This window comes from Macrosteles quadrilineatus, unplaced genomic scaffold, assembly GCF_028750875.1.
Source record: "Macrosteles quadrilineatus isolate MER2022 unplaced genomic scaffold, UCM_ALF_1.0 Scaffold_6__1_contigs__length_79288215, whole genome shotgun sequence".
Classification (NCBI taxonomy): Eukaryota; Metazoa; Arthropoda; class Insecta; order Hemiptera; family Cicadellidae; genus Macrosteles; species Macrosteles quadrilineatus.
Window position 1 is genome coordinate 74067125 of NW_026542599.1, and position 20568 is coordinate 74087692.

Genomic DNA, 20568 nt, shown 5'->3' on the forward strand with positions numbered 1-20568 from the left:
TTTACTTGTTAAAAAATCAAAGCAATCTGACCATATCAATTTTGTTTTGTTTGAGCCAACGATTTAAAAGTCTTTGAATCGTTCTACCGTGGATAAAACCCCCTTGCAAAGCCCCTTGGTTAGTGTATGGTTGTACTATGTATCTGTTGTATGTGTATCATTTGTTGGGGTTTGATCTGTATTAATGATGAAGTAGATCACATTAAAGTAATTAAATTAATTGAACTGAAGCACCTTCAATGCGTTGTTGATTGTGAGCGGAGCATAATTGTAATAAATTTGCCTGTTATGATCTGAAGGGGCACAAAAATTATCCACGAATCAACTGGCTTTTCTTAGATATCGCCACAGAAAACCTATGTACTAATAAACCGTAGTAATTAGTAGTATGTTTTCTGTGCTCACGTGTTCATTCTTGATGGATTTTTAAACTCTGGAGTTGTTGTCAGAAAGACTTAGTTAACCAAAAGTATGGCTTTTATTCATTCAAAATTACAACCATGTTTTAGTTAAGTACAAATACAATATTTACAAACAAATCAAATAATAAATATTATCAGGTGATAATGTTCACATCACCACAGGAGTAAAACATAGAGTGGGAAGATAACTTATTGGTTGTTTTTCGTCGAGGAATGGTTAAAATAGACTTGATTAATTCACACAGTAACACCTGACGAGAAAATATTTTTTGCCTTACATAATCGTTTGGTATCAATGAATAAGGTCAAAATGTAAACTATAGCTAAATAAACGCAATTACTTTCGAGACCTGGTAAAATATATTTTACCTACGACCGTTTTTTAAAGTAGCTATTTCATTTCAGTTCTTATAATTAATTGAAATGTTTCACTTGTTCAGCTTTTATCGAATTTCCCTATAGGGAAGTAGCTATTCCTTTTGTCTATGCTATTACCGTAGGTCTCATGGTAAGACCTAAGCCCGGGACCGATTTACTTTTTCATTTTGATGTCCCCAGAGGCCAAAAACACCATTCGTTCAAATTTTTATATATCTATATATAGAGGTATATGTGTCCATCCGCATGATAACTTGAGTAATTTTTGTCTGATTTTGATAAAATTTGGTTTGAAGGTGTAAGGCGGGATAAACTTGAATGAGTTCGCGAACTAGCATGATCGGACTATGGGAACGGGGCATTATGGGGGGTTTTATGGGGTAAAAATAGGTTTTTCCCATTTTTGATCCTAAAAACACAAAATTTCACAATTTCTTTTTAAACCATTTTATAGAGCTTAAAAAAACAAATAATTTAGTATATTGAAGCGTTATCATGCGCCTAATTGTTACGGAGAAAATTCAAAAAAATTTTAATTTTAAAATTCCTATGTTATTCTTATGGAGAATAAGTCAACTGTTGTAGTTTGCTTGTTTATGAACATATTTTGATCAAATTTGGAAAATACATTAATTTCTTACTAAACCACAGTACCTTTTAATATTTGAAATTTAAAAAAAACTTTTTTACCCTCCCTGTTGCAGCAAACCTACTCATGCAAAAGTACTCATTAAACTAATTCTGTTTAAATAGGGAATCAATGTGATATTTTTAAGGAGACATTTTAGTTTAAATCCAATCATGCAAATGGAAATTTGCTAAGTCTGCAGGTTTGCTGCGGCGGGGGTATTTACTTTCATAACAGCATACTGTCGTTTCATTTCATAACAGCATAGTTTTTCTCATAACACGGGTAACAGACCAATGGGGTTCAAGGATTGAGAGAAAAGAAGTAAAATTGTAATGCTTTGAACATCAACTAATCAGCTGATCAGCTGATCAGTTGGCAATTAATTGTTGATCCGACTTGTTCCCCGTCCGTCCGTCCCTAGGAGTACATTTGGAGAAGGTTTAAAAGTAGCCTATTTAAATATGAGCAGATGTTACAACACAGTTAGTATGAGAAATTTCAAAGGAGTTAGTTAAAGAAAAAGAAAACCATTATTGCAATTAAAGTAGTGATACCATTGACTACTCTTGAAGAATACCGTGTAATGAAATGATTCCATGAGAAATATTATTGAAATTTATGAAAATATGAGTTAAAGATTTAAATGAATAATTTGTCAAATAGAAAAAAAAGATTTTTCCTCTATTTTTTATTAATTTTTTTGTACAATTTTAGTTTAGTATAAAATAGATTAATTTACGACACCAAGTTGAAAAGATCAAATAAAAAAATATAAAAACTTGTTTAGAGTTCAAAGGACTAAAAGATAAAGTACTAAATTTTTTAATCAAAATCGTTTGCGCCGTTTTTGTGAAAATCAATTTTTTTCATTATTTTATGGGCGTTTGTGGCAAATTCACCTCTAAAAATTAAAATTTCAAAAAAATCTAAAGAAGTTTCTGGAGATACCATGGATTAGTACCTATTACCAAATTTCATCAAAATCGGGCCACAGGTGGCGTACTGTATACATCAACACATACAGACAGAATGAACACACACACAGAAATAACTTCGAAAACCACTTTTTTGTGCTCAGGGGCATCCAAAATGAGTTTATCAACCAAAAACTAAAACTCGAAAATGTTTACAAAATCAATACTTTCTCTATGTGGGTGTATGTGTAGTATAGTATGTGTAGAGGAAGAAATTAAACATTACAAATAGCCTACTATCATAATATTGTTTAAACACACCAATAACCAACATGAAATAGGCTGCAGTATTATCTAATAAATAAGGTATTTTACTAATAAAAAATCATTTAAGCCTACGTTAAAACTAGGAAAGATATAAAGAGGTTATCATGACCACTCAATTCATTTTATAAATGTAATACGTGTTTTAGGAGCATTAAAGGAGTTGTGTTTTTAGTTCCTCCATCATTCCTTAATATAGCTGTTTTATAGACCTATTGAGAAAATATCATCGCCATTACAACTGAAGCTGTGTGTTTAAAAGTGCAAAAGTTAAGTTAACCTAAGTTTGATTAGGTTATGTTTGAAGGTAAATCATTTTGTCAGTAAATTATTTAATTTTCTCTCTATCCAAAATGCATCACCAATGTCAATTAACATTATAAAAAGGATAATAATAATTAAATTTAATTAGGTACATTATTTTCAGCTGAAATAATCGATAAAAATACCGTTACAACAGTTTTCATAACTATTCGAATCGAGTCGAATGTCAAAAAAAAATTCATGGATACAAATACATTACTTTTGGCACCAATCGGATTCAGAAAATACCACCTTTTGTGGAAAAAACGTCCCTTAGTCGCTAACTTGACCGGAAATGATGTGAGAACATAATGTTACTCTTGAAGGAATCTACTTTATTTTAGTCACTAGCTTGACCGGAAATGATGCGAAAACATATGTTACTTTCGGCGCAATCTACTTGATTAATTACCGCCTTTTCTTATAACAAATTCTCTGATTGGCGCGAATCAACCAATCGGGAAACGGCGTCATACTAGTTTAGAAGGATGCTGGAATCGTGAAAATGGCGGACATTCTAGAAACTTTAGCATAGCAACACTTTAAGATCTTTGTATATATCTGAATTAAGATCGAAATTCGTCCCTAACAGGAAACCAGTTGTTAAGTGACTGCATTAGCCTTCAATCTTAAGTATATTTTCAGAGTCAAATGATAGTTTTACAGCTCAAACCAAACAAATAAAGTAGAATGACGTCGTACCTTTTAGCTCCTGTCTAGGTGGATATAAAACTGCTTATTTCGGTTGATTTCACAATAAATATTCCACAATAAGGAACACATGACACTTTAAAATGTATTAGCCTATGATATTAATCGTAGGTAAGACTGAAAACACTTTTAAATCAAAGATTTATCACTTTAAACACACACGACACATAGGAGTGTAGCTCAGATTAAATCGTTCTGAACAGATAACAAAACACTTTCCACTTCAAATTAATGTAATAAAGTTGGCATAAGACATTCCGAAACATTCTACACTCAATATTTAACTAATTAATTGAACATAAAGACACTAATATCTTATAAAAACGCTAAAACCTCGAGCGCGAAACGATCTACGCAAAGAACCGCCGAAAAGTGCGCAATACTCAGAAAATGTAAAATTGTCATAGACATAGGAGACAAAGTTAACAGAGGTGAGCAACCGATGTTAACACATTCAGCACTATATTAAAACTGAATAAATGCGGTAAAACGCTTAGCGATAAAAATTAGAAACAGGTGTTATCGCTGGACTGCGTTATCGAAAATCTGCGAGGTAAATTCTTATAATAAAATACCACCAGCGGTTGTTCGATAAAAAGTCTCCTTATCTTTTAACCGCTTTTATTTGCTATAGAGGAATTTGCATGTTTATTCTTTGGTCTCTAAAGAGATTAAACGTTGGTGAACAGTAAACTTCCGTAGCTTAGACAAGACGCTTAGGTCTATGATTTATTTTAAAATTTATAGAAGTTGAAATTATTGAATACTGTACCTACAGTTTTTGAATGTAGTAGCATAGATACAAATATTAGAATTAAATTTTCGGTTGGATGAAATCAATAGAACGTTTTAAAATTATTCAGAATAAAAACACTCAAGGCTCACAATGTTCATCCTTAATAATTTTGAAATGATGTGATTTAAACATTTCAGTCCAATAATGGAATTTGAACTTTAAATTTTAGAGTCAATGGTCCGATACACATTCTGATGATTATTGTTGCATGTTTTCATCTTTTACACTTACTATATTTTTACGTCTAATGAACCACGGTAAAACCAAAACAACAATAAATACTTTGGTGGTTGATACTGGCTTTACTGTTATTACTGTATTAACAGTATTTCAAACATTGAATTTTCTTGACATATTTTATGTTATTAACTAGTTTTAGCGAATTTCCCAAAGCAATTACGCTATTATCATCTGTCTCAAGACCTAAGACCTAAACCCGGGACCGATTTACTTTTTCGTTTTGACGTCCAAAAATACCATCCGCTCAAAATGTGTATCGTGTCCGTGGACGCTATAACTTGAGTAATTTTTGTCCGATTTTGATTAAATTTGGTTTGAAGGTGTAGGCCCAAGGCAGATTAAACTTGAATGAGTTCGTGAACCAGAATGATCGGATCATGGGAACGGGGTATGGAGAATGTTGTAGTTTTCTGGATTAAATTTATGTTTTGATAAAACTTAGCAAATTTATTTATTTTATACTGTGCCAAGCTATTAATATTTTACTAAAACACACTTCATTAACCTCCCTATAACAGCAAACCTAGGTACTCGTTAAACCTAAATGTTATTTTTAAATACCTATTTAAATAGATTTAATTGAAAATCAATTAAGAAAAATGGAAATTCGCTTAGTCAGCAGGCTTGCTGAGGCGGGGGTATTTTTTCATTAGGTTGATGGTTTTATTATTTGCCTGGTAAACGCTGGGTTTCATTAGAAGAAGGGTTATAAAATAAAATAAGGTTATGTAGTTGGTCTTCCGCTTCAATTTAATAAAATAACATGATGAGATCATGTCTTAACAAACTGTATTTGCAATTAGAGTTATTTTTATCTACATGTTTTTTGAAAGTACAAACTGTACTTCTGAAATACTGGTTTATTCATTCATATTACAGTATGAGTATGGCAAGCTTTTCCCCGAGTTGTTGAAACAAGATCGTTTCACTTAAAATAAATCTCCCGCTCTCTTGTCAACACTACAAGGAGCGTCTGGGGCCCTATTTTTGAAATGGTTGACTGTTGAGTTGAGTGTCGAGTCATTCTATTTCCAATCGTTTCGTATTTTTGAAACTGTTGACGGTGGACTTATACAACTAAAACTACTCAACACCTATCGAGCTGTTGAGTGGAGGTTGACTGCACTTTATTCTTCCTCTCTTTCGGCAAAAAATTACTCTTTTTGAGACGACGCCATATTGTTTTGTTATTGCTTTAATTTACTAATTGCGATTTAGAGGTTATGTATTTGTTGTCAATGTATTAGCACCCAATTATGCGATTGTTTTCTGTAGAATAATCGCATTTTAATTTTATTTACTGTGTCAATACTAGACTATTTTAATCAAGGGTTTTATTCTTGTTGGAATGTTTGAAATAGACTAGGCATACTAATTGAACTTATTATAAGATAATTATTGTTATTAGACCTATGATTTAAGGTTTTAAGATTGTGGTAGAGAGAAACAATATCATAGTTTGTTTCAATACCATTCACCTAATAAAGGGATCAAATTAATTTAAGTTACGATATGCTTTCAGTGCAATGGCAAATAGCCGCTTTAACCTAAATAAAAAACAATTAAAAATAACATAAAACAAACCGATGAAGGAAACTAAAATAAGGTGATGTGTTCCGAAATAGAGACGAAGAAAGCAAATAATAATGTATTTAGGATGAGTGTAGGACCTAAAGTAAAGTGCAGCCTATGCCTAAACTTATAATTAGCTACACCCTAAAACAAACATCCATAGTAAATTTTATTTTTTATACTTAAGTTTATTACTTTATTTAGTTTACTTTAGTTAATTACTTAAGTTAAGGTACTTTGCAATCACTAAGATTAAGCAAGACATAACCTCAATCTCAATTTCTCAAGAACGGAGTTGACAGTTTACCTCAGTGTCTCGAAATATGGCAGATTGAGATTAGCTGCCAGATTTTAGAGTAAGAAGAGGTTAAATCGAAGTCCGCAAGAACTCTGCATTGTGATTGGTTCAAAATGACGTCATCTGAATTTTTGACGGTCGTATGCTCTACATTTCCACCACGAGTCTCTCAACTAGTGATTCCCAACTCGCTTCCCAACTGTTGGGTTTCAAAAATACCAAATCATGTTGTTGGTTGAGTTGAGTGCTGACGATTGACTCAACTGTCAACCATTTCAAAAATAGGGCCCCAGGTTGTAGAAGAAGAGCCGCGCATGCGCACTGCGCACTATCAGGAACGTCTATTTGTAGAAGTGCTGAGTTTGACGGCCGCCTTTAACTCCAGGGGCCCTATTTTTGAAATGGTTGACTGTTGAGTTGAGTGTCGAGTCATTCTATTTCCAATCGTTTCGTATTTTTGAAACGATTGACGGTGGACTTGTACAACCAAAACTACTCAACATCTATCGAGCTGTTGAGTGGTGGTTGACTGCACTTTCTTCTTCCTCTCTTTCGGCAAAAATTACTCTTTTTGAGTCGACGCCATATTGTTTTGTTATTGCTTTATTACTAATTAATTGCGATTTAGAGGTTATGTCATAGACTAACCAACACAAGGGAGTATGTTTTATCTAAGGGAGTATGTTTTATCTATGGTTATGTATTTGTTGTCAATGTCTTAGCACCCAATACTTTATGCGATTGTTAATTTTATTTACTGTGTCAATACTAGACTATTTAATCTATTTACTTTGTTATAAGACTATTTAATTTGTTTGAAATGCACTAGGCATACTAATTGAACTTATTAAAAGATAATTATTGTTATTAGACCTATGATTTAAGGTATTAAAGATTGTGGTAACAATATCATAGTTTGTTTCAATACCATTCACCTAATAAAGGCATCAAATTAATTTAAGTTACGATATGCTTTCAGTGCAATGGCAAATAGCCGCTTTAACCTTTACCCTAAATAAAAACACAATTAAAATAACATCAAGCAAACCGATGAAGGAAACTAAAATAAGGTGATGTGTTTCGAAATAGAGACGAAGAAAGCAAATAATAATGTATTTAGGATATGCCTAAACTTATAATTAGCTACACCCTAAAACAAACATCCATAGTAAATTTTATTTTTAATACTTAAGTTTATTTTATAAGTTCAGGTACTTTTGCAATCATTAAGATTGAAGACATAACCTCAATCTCTCAAGAACGGAGTTGACAGTTTACCTCAGTGTCTCGAAATATGGTAGATTGAGATTAGCTGCCAGATTTTAGAGTAAGGAGAGGTTAAATGGAAGATCGCAAGAACTCTGCATTGTGATTGGTTCAAAATGACGTCATCTGAATTTCGGGCGGTCGTATGCTCTACATTTCCACCTCGAGTCACTCAATTAGTGATTCCCAACTCGCTTCCCAACTGTTGGGTTTCAAAAATACCAAATCCTGTTGTTGGTTGAGTTGAGTGCTGACGATTGACTCAACTGTCAACCATTTCAAAAATAGGGCCCCAGGCCGTGGCCTTCGAAGTGGCAACGTCGCAAGTGGTGTTGTAACAGCTGATTTGTTTGGAAGCAGCTAATGGTATTTGTGTATTTTTTTAATAATATGAAAGCTTGTTTACTGGGCTATGAAAATATTGAATCTACTTTAAAATACAAAAATAAATTTTTAATTTAAATATTGATTTGGTTTTCAATTCTATGTATTTTATTTTCAATCTTTTAATAAATTTATGTTCATAAATTTAAATTTAAATGAATAGTACGCAAATTAATAAGCTGGTGTCAACTGTCTGCCATCTTATCTTATGGGACGTCTGGCGCTATACAACACCACTTTTGTAACGTTGCCAATTCTACCAGGCCGCGGCCTGTAGTTAAAGGTGGCCGTGCCCCGTGCCACAACTCAATGTACATCGGGGCTGTCTGGTCTACAACCGAAGCCTGCTAAGCAAAGACAAGGCCGAAGGCTCTAGTCAAACCAAAGTCAGTCAAAAGAAAAACCATAATATAACCTAAATTCGGTATTAGGCTTGTTATCGCACAATCAATGATTGTTTTCTCCATTAATTTCAAATAGGCCGATATGTATTTTTATTATTCGACATGTCCCGTTCGAAATTAAACTATACAGTAAACAGCAAACATTAGCGTAGGGCTACAGTTTTCTTGCTTGAATAACTGTGAATTCATTTTAATACTAGGCCAAACTTCAAAGCCATGATATCAGTAAAGGAACTAAGTACTCTGTTGGGGTAAGTTTTAAGTACAAAAGTTTTATTGGAGTTTTTTTACGAATAGTTTTGTAGCTTACTTTAATGTAATTACTTGTTCTTTATTTGACTCATGGTCTTCATAGGCCTAGGCATTTTTTCTTAGAAAAACATAGGCTATGCCTATTGATAATATTTTACTCCCCCCCAAAGGGTACACCTCCAATCTGTTGGCACAAACAACCGAATGAATAATCGTTTGGTTAGTTAAGTTAGGTTAACCTTACCTAACTAACTTAACCAAACGATCGATCGATATTTTCATTGGGTTGTTTGTGCCAACAGATATGGAAGTGTACCCCCCCCCCCAAAAAAAAACTTGTTGAAATCAAAACCATTATATCCCAAAGAAACAAACATAACTTAGGCAGCCTATATAAATTCAAAATAAAAAATGGATTGTCATTCCAAAAATTTTAAGACTGCTTCCGACTGCATTATGTTAGGACCTAAGTTAGGCTACTTGGTTTGTAACAGACTTGGGTACAAAACTGTTATTCCAAAAATTGTTAGTTTGCCCACAACTACCTTACAGACAATATATAGGATGGACTCACCAGAAGTACCCCAGCTAGCAGCCATTTTTTAGTCTGTGGCGGTTAGGTTACATTATCTTGCTTAAAGATCACTGCTATTTGCGTTAGCAACACCACCAATCTTCTGATACTCCGTAACGTATCGGAACTGCATAAAGGCTTAGCCTAATGTAACTTAAGTACTTACTAGAATATCGAAACATTAAAAATCATAAATTGAAAGTAATTAATTTAATGTTTGCCCTAACTACTTAAAAACTTGCAGGATTCTCAGTGAAGAAAATGTAGAAACACAAAGTTTAGAAGCCCTTTGTTCTCAATTACATCAGTGTTTCTCCAAGCAAGACAACTATAAAGGTAAGAATCTTGGGTACTTGAGTATTAAACGGAGGCCACCTAACCTACAGTTTCTTAACTTAGCTATAATAATACTGATCATTAGTAAACCTTCATTCGATGTTTTCACTATCAGCAAGTTTGGTTGGTTAGGTTAGGTTATGATAGTTTAATTTTATAACTGATATAGCTGACCAGACACAGTGACAGGCGATGACAGGTAATGGCGTGCGCTCCGGTCAACGACCCTGACCTTGGCCTACTTGGAGGGGATTCTGCGAGTAGACACATGACTCATCTGATAACGCTCGACTCACAACAATACTAGAATAGTTCTACTACAACATCTATAACAATTTAACCCTCTATAAGTGCCGCGGCGCGTTTCGTAATGGTGGCCTCCGTTTAATACTCAAGTACCGAATCTTGTAGGCCTAGGCCTGCATTAATTAAGTAGGTAGCCTATGTTTATAGAATCATAGGCCTACTAATATTATGAATGTGAAAGTTTCTGTGTTTGTTTGAATTTCAATCACGCATTAACTACTGGTCAGATTGGGCTGAAATTTGGTATGATGATAGCTCACATTCCCGATTAACATAGACATAGACATATTCTTATCTCAAAAATCCTCCTGGGCTCCGCCCCAGTGGCTCTTGAGTATCCATGTTAACTTTATGAGTATTCATATTTAAAATCAATTAGGCCTATAGCATTTTGTCAGCTGTTTCAACTACACAAGTTGGTTCTATGATGTTCAATACTGTATCATTAAATAGTTATAAGGTACCGGTATACCAACAGGGTGCAGCTCTAAAATTGTTTTTGCATTTATGACAACAGCTAATTTGAACCAAGCAGCAACATAATGCTCTGAAAAGCTCTGATACATAATGAAAACTGAAAGTAGGATTGTTTACAGTTAAGTTTATGTTTTTAATTTATGAATTATTTTCTTATATTTGCGCAAATATTCGATAATTTACTTTTTTATTGTTTAGATGTAGTGGTAGAACATTATGGCTATGGTGGTATACTATGGCATATTGTAAATTAAAAGAACTAAATTTTCTCAAACTGTGTCCTCTCCGATTGCAAACCCAAGGCACGATTATAACTGCAATAAGCATTTTATACTTATACACGAACCCTGTACGAAGGACGGGTATTCTGCTAGTCTTAAATATAGCCTATAAATCTTAAGAAAATTACTTAGGTAATGTTGTTAACAATTTTTTGTTTATTGTAGCCTACTAATTCATAATCATACAAAATATCCAAGTTAATTTTGAAACCTTGTTACATTACCTGACCAATTGTAAGGTGTGATCTAGATTATGGAAAACTACTAGACTTAATTACTTATGTTAATAGTGTCAACAACCAAATCAATTTTTTCCTATTATATACAGAACCGATCTGATTGAATGATTGTGTGTCACCTTTTACTATCAAATATTTTACACCTTTACTTCCAAAATAACTAGACATTCAATTCTCTTGTTAAGTGTTAGCTGGTTTTAGGATAAAAATTAATAGCCTATAGTATTGAGGCACCGACAGAGTGAGATCTGAATGTAAATTTCTGATTTCTGAAGAATAAACTGTTTTTTAACCAAGCCAAAGTGGAAAGGACCACTTGGGCTATTGTAGTTAGGGTCAGGAGTATCCAATTAGGCTAGGGAACGTCAAATAAGTCACATCAACTATTACAGCAACCACAGAGATAAGTAAGGTAGGCCTACAGAGGAAACTTGGGACGATTGTGTGCATTCAGTTGTGTTGTATGTGGAGCCACAGAAAACGTACTACTATAACCCAGAATGCCAACCGCATGGTAAAAAGCATTAAGCGTTTTGAGAGAGCTTTGCCTGTCAATCCGTAGGCAGCGCCACCAGCGTTGCCATGCAATAGCATATGCATAGCAACGCTGGTGGCGCTGCCTACGGATTGACAGGCAAAGCTCTCTCAAAACGCTTAATGCTTTTTACCATGCGGTTGGCATTCTGGGTTATAGTAGTACGTTTTCTGTGGTCGAGCGTGCTAGGGCAAATATACTTGTGACAAGTAAGGAAGAGCCTGGAAGTTCCTCCCGCACACGGTGTAGGGTCTTTTCTTCCAGTATGCGCATTCTTAAGAGCACTATTGAATCTTTCCTCCTTACCTTACTTCTCGGTACAGTACCGTACCAAGTCTGAAGAAAATAGAGTTTTTAGACAAATGCACATTCTGTGAATGGCTTATTCAACTATTTTTTTTATCAATTTGGCTAAAGCTGGTTCATAAATATTGGACAGGGCTACCCCTATTTAAGTATAAAAAATTCATGGCATTGTTGTAAATGGTAAAAATTCTTATGTTTTACTATGTTTAATGTTCAGTTGGCTGTGCTCTCGTGTTGTTGCTACAAAATGGAGACCTGCTGCCTCGGCCATGGCAGCGGCTTGCGGCAATCACCTTCCTGTACGACATGTACCGGGGCGAGGTGCTGGCGTCTAGTCCCTTCGCCCCTGTCTTCGTACATCTATTGGTAAGTTGTTGGAAACATTACAAAACAAAATAAAAAATCATCATTGTAATATGTCATGTTAGGACCACATGGACTTGGTGCACGACTTTGAGATGTAAACAAAATAATGGATTGCATCCAGATAACTTAAACTAATATTTGTTACATACCCTAAATGCTTAAAATATTCAGAAAAAATCACTAAGCGACATCAAAGAAAATTAAACAATAAATAAGCACACACATCAACAATACTGTAGTTTAAAACACAGAAACTCTAGGACGAACCAGCCAAGATAACTGGTTTAGAAAGGCATTTAATTCGTAGACAAATGGTAACAACAAAAGCCAGGAAGACTTTAATTATAAATCGTCCAAATCAATATAGTTCCTCGAGATCATTGTTTATGTTCGTTTTCCATTCCTCAACTCAATGCGGTCTTACTGTTCCAGCAACCTACGGATCCCGTAGTCAAGCCTGGTCCTCGGAAGTTAGAGTTCACTCAGCTACCAAGGTTGTCCTTGTCCGAGAAAAGCTTTGTTTCTCAACTTATCACAAACTCTTCAAAAGATGTAAGTTGGCCTAATTGAAACGATTTACCATCTAATGTTATGTGTAACCTACTAAGTTATACTTTTCTTTTTTCCGATGTGTTTGAAAGTAAAGTCTTTATATTCAAACACACTTGTGATTTTTCAATTCTTAATCGTAACATACTTGGTGAATTGACAAATATTTGAAGTATAGTTTGAATTTATTTTGAAAAGTACCAGGTTCAAACCGTAGTTACCAACTATTTCTTTGCCGTTTTGAGTAGGTAACAAAACTGCATCAGTTCATCAGTTGAATTATTGCCTATCGCCGTATCACGTTGGAGAATCCACAAAAAATATGACCCCTATAAAGTAAACACATAAACCTGTATGATTATATGGTCTATTCTATTATAAACTAGAAATTCAATTGCCGATACTAGTAGGTCATATGAAGAACAATTTGATTGTTCTAGAACATTAGAACAACAATAAAACTGTGGTAGACTATTTTATTGAAAGCCCTATTTATTTATGATGAAGGATAACTGTTACCAGTTTCACACCATCTCAAAACTTCTGATTTTCTTAGAAACTGGCTGACATCTGATTACTTGGCCAGCTCTATCCAGCTGTTGTTTTCTTCCTTGTGAATTGTAGTGTGTAAATTACAGCTATTAAAGAAGACCGCCAAGCAGGTTTTGTCAGTGGAAGGCCCTGTGGTGGATGTGTCTGTGCTACAGATGACGTTAGCGGAGAAACACAGTGAGTTGCCGTCGACCGGCCGAGCAGCTCTCAGTGTCTTGGTGCCTGATAGTGACTTGCGCTCCAGGTAATCTACGTCTTGATATAGGCATCTCTCTTCTGTGATATAGGCTAAGTTTTACATGTATGTTACATAAGGTCTACTGTGTTAATGTTCATGACTCTGTTACATTTTTTATTTTATAGTTTTCTTTGACAATGTCTATTGCACAACTGTGACTAATGACAATAAAGGATTCTTATTCTTATTCTTATTCTTGCAGTCTTGTCGTTGAAAAACAAAAGTGATAAATGGATCTGAAGAAAACTCTCTCTTCCTTAGTTTGAAATGTTGTCAGTGACAATATTCTAATTTTTGTGTATTTAGTGTTAACTTTTCTGTCTCTTTTGCCAATTTGGACTCTTTCTTATTCAGACAAGCCTGATATTCTCACAAAAAAAAACCCTAAAAGCCTCTAGGCCCATGTGTTCAATGTTATGACTATGTCCTTAAAGTAATAAATCAATTGATGTGTAAAATGTTATGTTTTTAAAGGATTGCTTTGGACATTTCCTCCCACTGGTAAAAAAGTGTTCACAACGTTTTTGAATCTTAAATCTAATTCTGCCCATAGGTGAGAAAATGTCTAAAACACAATTAGTAGCTCACAAAAACTAATCATCGGACTATCGATTAATGATGCTATCTAACAAAGGGTTGGCATTGGAAAGAAACAAAAAATTAGTGTAATTTGAACCATTCCCTTGCAATTGTTTTATGGTATGGTTTTATGGTATGTTCCAACCATTAAAACTTTACTTGTCAAACACAGAATCCTGGCTGCACTAAAAATACGGTTTTGTCCACGTTGGATGAATGTAACTGTTGTGTTGTGATTGGCAGTTTGCCGGTGGATCCGGTGGCTGCACACAAGACAGTAGAGGCGCTGTTGACAGGGCCACTGCCCGTCTCCGCTCAGAACTACCGACCTGAGATGTTGCGGCTAGCTCCTCCACTGCATGTGTGTGAAGATGAGGTATGACATTTGTTTTTTTCTGGGTATTTTTTTGTCATACCAACCACACCAGGTTAGGTTAGGTTATATGTACATAAAAAAATTAATTTTACGACCATTTAAACATGTTTTTACCTAACCTTACTTGGTGTGGTATGTGAAAGAATATAAACACCTCTTTTGGAAAGTTGTCGTTTTACTTTTTGGGATATGTGTGGGATCGAACTTGTCTTTTTTGCGTTTAAGTCTGAGACACTTATCATTGCGTTGGACACTACCCTAGTGTGTTGGACTAGAGGAGTTGTAAATATGTTATCTTATATCGGATTACCATGTAGATCAGTGTTAATTACCTAGCTGTAGTACTCCCTATGATTGTGACGTGCAACTTCAGTAATCATATTAATTGGGGAGCGAGCTGGCGTAGTGGTTAGAGCGCGGGACTTCAGTCCCTGAGGTCCCGGGTTCGATCCCCGCCAAGTCACCAATGGATTTATCTAAGTGATAATGCCGCAACCCCTAGGTTTAGCCTGAAGTAATGTGAAAAACAATCCCAGGCTCGTGCCTAGCGTCCTAGGACAAAAAAAAAAAAAAAAATCATATTAATTATTGAATTAATTAGGCCTTAAGTGTAGTTTTTAAGTTCAAATAGGTAAGCTAGCTGAGATTGGACAAATGTTCTGTCGCAGCTGGTGTGGCTGAACATGGTGAGTCCGTCGGAACACCAGGCCGCGATGGACGTGACAGCTTGTGTGTGGAACTGCGCTGGTGTCGAGGCTAAGAAGCTCATGGTGAAAGCTTTCAAGAGCGCTCTGACTTTACAACAGCAGCAGCATCTGCTAGCCGAACTGGACAACGACCCCAAGCTGGTCTACCACATCGGTCTCACCCCTAACAAGGTTTGAGACTTGTATCTAAAATATGCACTGTACTATCTTTAAAAAAAGCCATACCCTGAATGATCCATTCATAGGATTTGCTACAGTCTAAAATTAAATTTTTCCTCTTAGCTTTTGTTACTAAGCCAGTTTGTTACATACAAGTTTGTTTACAATAAGTTGTCCTTTTTAGTTTGGCTTGGTTATGAATTTGGCGTATTCAAAGAAATTAAATTATTTCATCAGCACTCTGTAACTCAATTGCTTGATTTTTATTTTAAAACTCACTATTTTAACATGGGAATGAAATTTTCAAAGATACTACCTAGTCCATATTGGTGCTTTCCTTGAATTTGAGTTGTGTAGTTTATAGGTACTCTTTTCAGATACCTAGGTCATTTTTTTAACTACCTACTTTCTGAATATGATGCCTAAGCTCTGGCTTAAGCCACTATCTTGGAAAACGATGATAATGATCTTGTGTGAGACGTTCAATATTTTGCCTTGATCGTTAAAGACAATGATAATGTCTACACGACCGTGGGATGTATTCATATTTCAACCTTGAGCTCAGCTAAATCTCAGGCTTTCCCACCTCTAGTCATAATCAAATTTTCTTTTTGATGTTTGTAAAATCCTCATTGACCTTTGAAATTCATAACCAACTTTAAAAGTCTCTTCTGTTTGTCCACAACGATGATCAAACTAAGGGGGTATTTTTTTTTTTATTGTTACCGTTTAATCTACTTGTGGATACACTCTTAGTTCCTATTGCAGACTCCATTACTGTGCCTATTGTCAGTCAAAATAACTGTTCATGTAAGTAAATGAAAAGTAGAAGTCGTAGTTGACGTACTAACCAATTGTTAATTGATTCTGTATCGTCGTCCAGTTACCAGACTTGGTTGAGAACAACCCCTTGATAGCCATCGAGGTGCTGTTGAAACTGATGCAGTCGACTCACATCACGGAATACTTCAGTGTTCTGGTCAACATGGAGATGAGCTTGCACTCAATGGAAGTCGTCAACAGGTAGGCCTATTGATTACGTTCAAATGGTTGACTATTATACCCTGTTTGCTAAGGGAGTGTGGCTGGAGCTCCCTATGAGGAACGTGACTCACGCACGGACACTCTCAATGGTCTGTCCTGGCCATGTAACACTCTTCACAATTTTAACCAGCCTAGTACTCAGAGTTGTACAGTATTTAGTGAGGTTGTTAGGACCGAGACTACCTCGGATCTCGTATAACACAGATATCTTTTAGATTTTGAATTGAGGTTAAGAGTTATAGTACCACATTACCAAGTCAAATACTTGTAACAAATATATTTTACAATACATAGCAAATAAAAAAAACAATCAATTGGTATTTTCATGCAAACATTTGTTTAAATAATGTAGTGTAAGTGTATTAAAGAAAACAATAACTCAAACATGATCAACTCTTCTTGAAAACTTAAATACAGTATTATTGAAATTATGCTAAGCCAGCATACTACAGCATTAAAAAACACAATAAGGTGGATCTTTTGAGTTCATAAAGTGTAAAATTACTTTTTGTTTGTGTTTGACCTGAGCTGTACTTGACACGATGATGTTAATATCAAAACATCATAATGACAAAGATTGACAAAAGGCTATGGGAATCGGTAATGCCTAAGCAGATGCCACAGCTATTTACGTTCTCAGGCAACCTAGTTCTGTGTGATTTTCATTTTCTAGGTTACTGCGGTACATTCACACTTTAATATAACAATTGTAATGATTATTAATGACTGCGTGTCCCTACAGTCGAGAGTCTTCTGTAGTAGTGTTACTGTTGTAGGCTGACCACCACTGTAGATCTGCCTACAGAGTTTGTGCATCTTTATATCTCTAACTGCATCTCTACCTGTGAGACTATCAAGGACCGCTACATGCAGAACAGACTGGTCCGACTCGTCTGCGTGTTCCTACAGTCGCTCATCAGGAACAAGATCATCAATGTGCAGGTAAAGCGGGATAGACTTGTTTTTTACTCGACTAATTATCCTTAGTACTTAACAGGATATGTTCTGTATCATTAATCATTAAACTCATTACAACTTCGGTTTGTTATAATTTTTTACTGTCAGTGTATGCTAAAATACCTCGTCAGTGTCATTGTAAATGTAAATTAAGGATTCACAAACGCCTTGGGGAAAGTGGTCCAAAACTATAAAATTTGTGTGGATATGGGATTGGGTTCAAGCCACCTCACACGCACCCTACAAGTAGTAGTGTTGTTGCTAGCACAGAAGAAACTTGCTTGTGGCATGACCTTGCGCTTTCAGCTATTTATATTGTGCTTGAGAGAAAATATACGAGCAAGGAAGAGCCTGAGCCGCAAGCACTGTAGGAAGTTCTTATCGCACAGGGCCTTCCTTCAGCTGTAGTAAGTGATGGTGAGGAGGCAAAGGAGTGTAAAGGGGGTTACAATAGGAGAAGCGACTGGTGCTAGACACTACTTTTATTTAACATTCACACCACTTTTGTGTTTCAGAGTTCCAATCTGTGTTGTGTTTTTCGGGATATCTCCGTTGTGTCTCTGATATGGCTGTTGTGTTCCAGGAATTGTTCATCGAAGTGCAGGCGTTCTGCATAGAGTTCAGTCGCATCAGGGAAGCGGCCGCACTGTTCAGACTGCTCAAACAGCTGGAAGCGGGGGGAGAGGGGGTGGTCGGTGGAGCCCCGCTAAGCGGAGTACAACCTGGCAAAACCAAGCTTGGAGAGCCGTAGTGACTAACAACAGTGCTGTGTTGTTAAAACATAAAGTGCTAATCCAAAACTAAGTGTGAGAGTGCCTTGAAAATTACAAATTATTATTGTAACAATTGAAGGACAAGTTAACTTATGATTCAGAATAATTCTAGAACTTAATTCCAATCTCTAGTGGGAAAAAATTGTTTTTGTCCAGGTATATACTATATAGTGTATTTCATATTTATGTATGGAAACTTGTCATGTATATTATCTATTAGAGAGAAGTTTCTCTATTTTTTGACAAATTTTAATAATGATCTAAAAGTGTCATATTATGTTTTTGATTTCTAATGGTACAAATATACTATAATTTAGTCTAAATAATTTTGTAAAGTGACCTGAAACTAAAATTTAAAGTATTTTTTACCTTTAACTTAATTTATGTAGTTAATTTCAATTTCCTAATAAATAAAAGTTTTTAGATGTTCCAAAAACATTTTTAATAATTTGGTTAGAACTTTTCCTGTAATTTAATACCAAACCAAGATGAAATGACAGTTTTCCGAGGCTGTATTTTCTCTATCAAACTTATTAATATCATGCAACAGTTTAAAATTTATAATAAAAATATATTGGACTTCCTTAAAAACTAGCATTGTTCTGACCAAATTCATAGTCTGTTAAACTGACTTCTAACTAATGAAGTTTTTTTTATAATTCAGTAAAATATTTTTATTGGAAAAATTTAATTTGGTGGCAGACATGCTAGGGCATGCTTTTGGTCTGATGATGGTTGGAGTGTCCAATCAAAATCGATCACCACTTACCATCTTTTTTGTATATTCACCGTCTTGTGAGTAACAGTATAAGCGTAAATATATGTTTTAAGAGTTATAAAGCGTTTCTTCGATTTACTTTCCGTAAATTTAATAACATGTATAATGCTGATCAAGAAGTTATTCAACATATTAGAGCTGGTCATCCCATACGCTTTAGTCTTTACCGACTTCTCTGTGAAAGGAATGTATATTCATGTTATTTTGATAATCAAATCCATGTTATGTCTACTAGTCAGAAACAGAATATAAGATATTAGGCTAATCTTTTATGTGTGTAATTTGATGGTTTTTTTTACAAAATGGTTTAAGACTGGTTCAAACATAATTCCTTTTTGTGTTATACCACAGTCTAGGGAACAAAAGGAAACAAACTTTTGTACCAGAGTCTGTGGTTATACTTAGCAAAACATTTAGTTTAATATGTGTGTTGTGAGTCTAAAGTAGTTGTTTTATGCCTAAGCTGAAACTGAAACTAAGAGCGTCAGCTGTACATTTTTAAAATATAAAAATTCTTCTCTGGTTTTGCCAAAAAAAAGTGGCTCTGGGATTCCAATTAGTAAATACACTTTTGTTGGAGAATTTGTGTGTTTTTATCATTGTTCGTTTCAATACTCATATTAAATGGAAAACATTTACAGCAGTAATTTTAATTTACGGTGATTTTGCTGAGTATCTGTGGTATCTTAATTATATTACCATCTGTTTGTAATAGAAAATCAAGCTTGTGGAAGATAATTTATATTGGTAGAAATGTACAACATTTTTGTTTTGTAAATAAGTTAGCTTAACTAAAGGTGAAGTATCATACAAAATTTAGTTCTCACACCCAAAGTGACAAGAGTATACTTTACAATGTCATACCGTACTACAAAGTATTGTAGCCTGTGCTACTTAATTGTTTTTTTAATGTGGTCAAATAATAATAGTACCTCGATCATAGGATTATTTTGTGACATCGTCTGAACTAAGATGGAGCAAATGAATTAACGCTGATCATGTCTTGCTATTAAAAAGAATCCAGCTTGAACTTACTTGACAAGGATGTAATAGGTGACCAAAGTAAAAGTATTATTTTATCTATTACCGAAAAAATAAGGAATATCTAGTTTTTTTTTAATGCTTTACTAGTATGTGACGTATACTTTATAAGAAGTATTTCTTAATGCTTGGCTTGCTGGGGAGCGAGCTGGCGTAGTGGTTAGAGCGCGGGACTTCAGTCCCTGAGGTCCCGGGTTCGATCCCCGCCAAGTCACCAATGGATTTTATCTAAGTGATAATGCCGCAACCCCTAGGTCTAGCCTGAAGTAATGTGAAAAACAATCCCAGGCTCGTGCCTAGCGTCCTTAGGAAAAAAAAAAAAAAAAATGCTTGGCTTGCTATAAAAGTTTGCTGTTTTTTTTTTAAGAGGTTGGTAGCCTCTCAACCTAATCTCTTACTGCTGTTGATCAGTAAGAGTCAAAAGACTTGTTCATTATTTTGGTCAAAGAAGACAAAATATAATGCATTAAATTAAACCTTATCAAGAGAATTAAAAGACA

At 34.9% G+C, this 20568-nt stretch overlaps 1 protein-coding gene across 1 annotated transcript; it reads left to right on the plus strand.

Annotated features, from left to right (window-relative positions):
• The first annotated feature begins 8659 nt into the window (after positions 1–8659).
• LOC128996524 (CCR4-NOT transcription complex subunit 11) lies at positions 8660–18594 on the plus strand. The gene is made up of 10 exons (XM_054421905.1): positions 8660–8894; positions 9714–9805; positions 12167–12315; positions 12748–12867; positions 13503–13660; positions 14477–14609; positions 15278–15487; positions 16359–16498; positions 17296–17461; positions 18060–18594. The coding sequence occupies exons 1-10, from the start codon at positions 8860–8862 to the stop codon at positions 18225–18227; spliced, it is 1371 nt and encodes a 456-aa protein (XP_054277880.1). The 5' UTR covers positions 8660–8859; the 3' UTR covers positions 18228–18594.
• The last annotated feature ends 1974 nt before the right edge of the window (positions 18595–20568 follow it).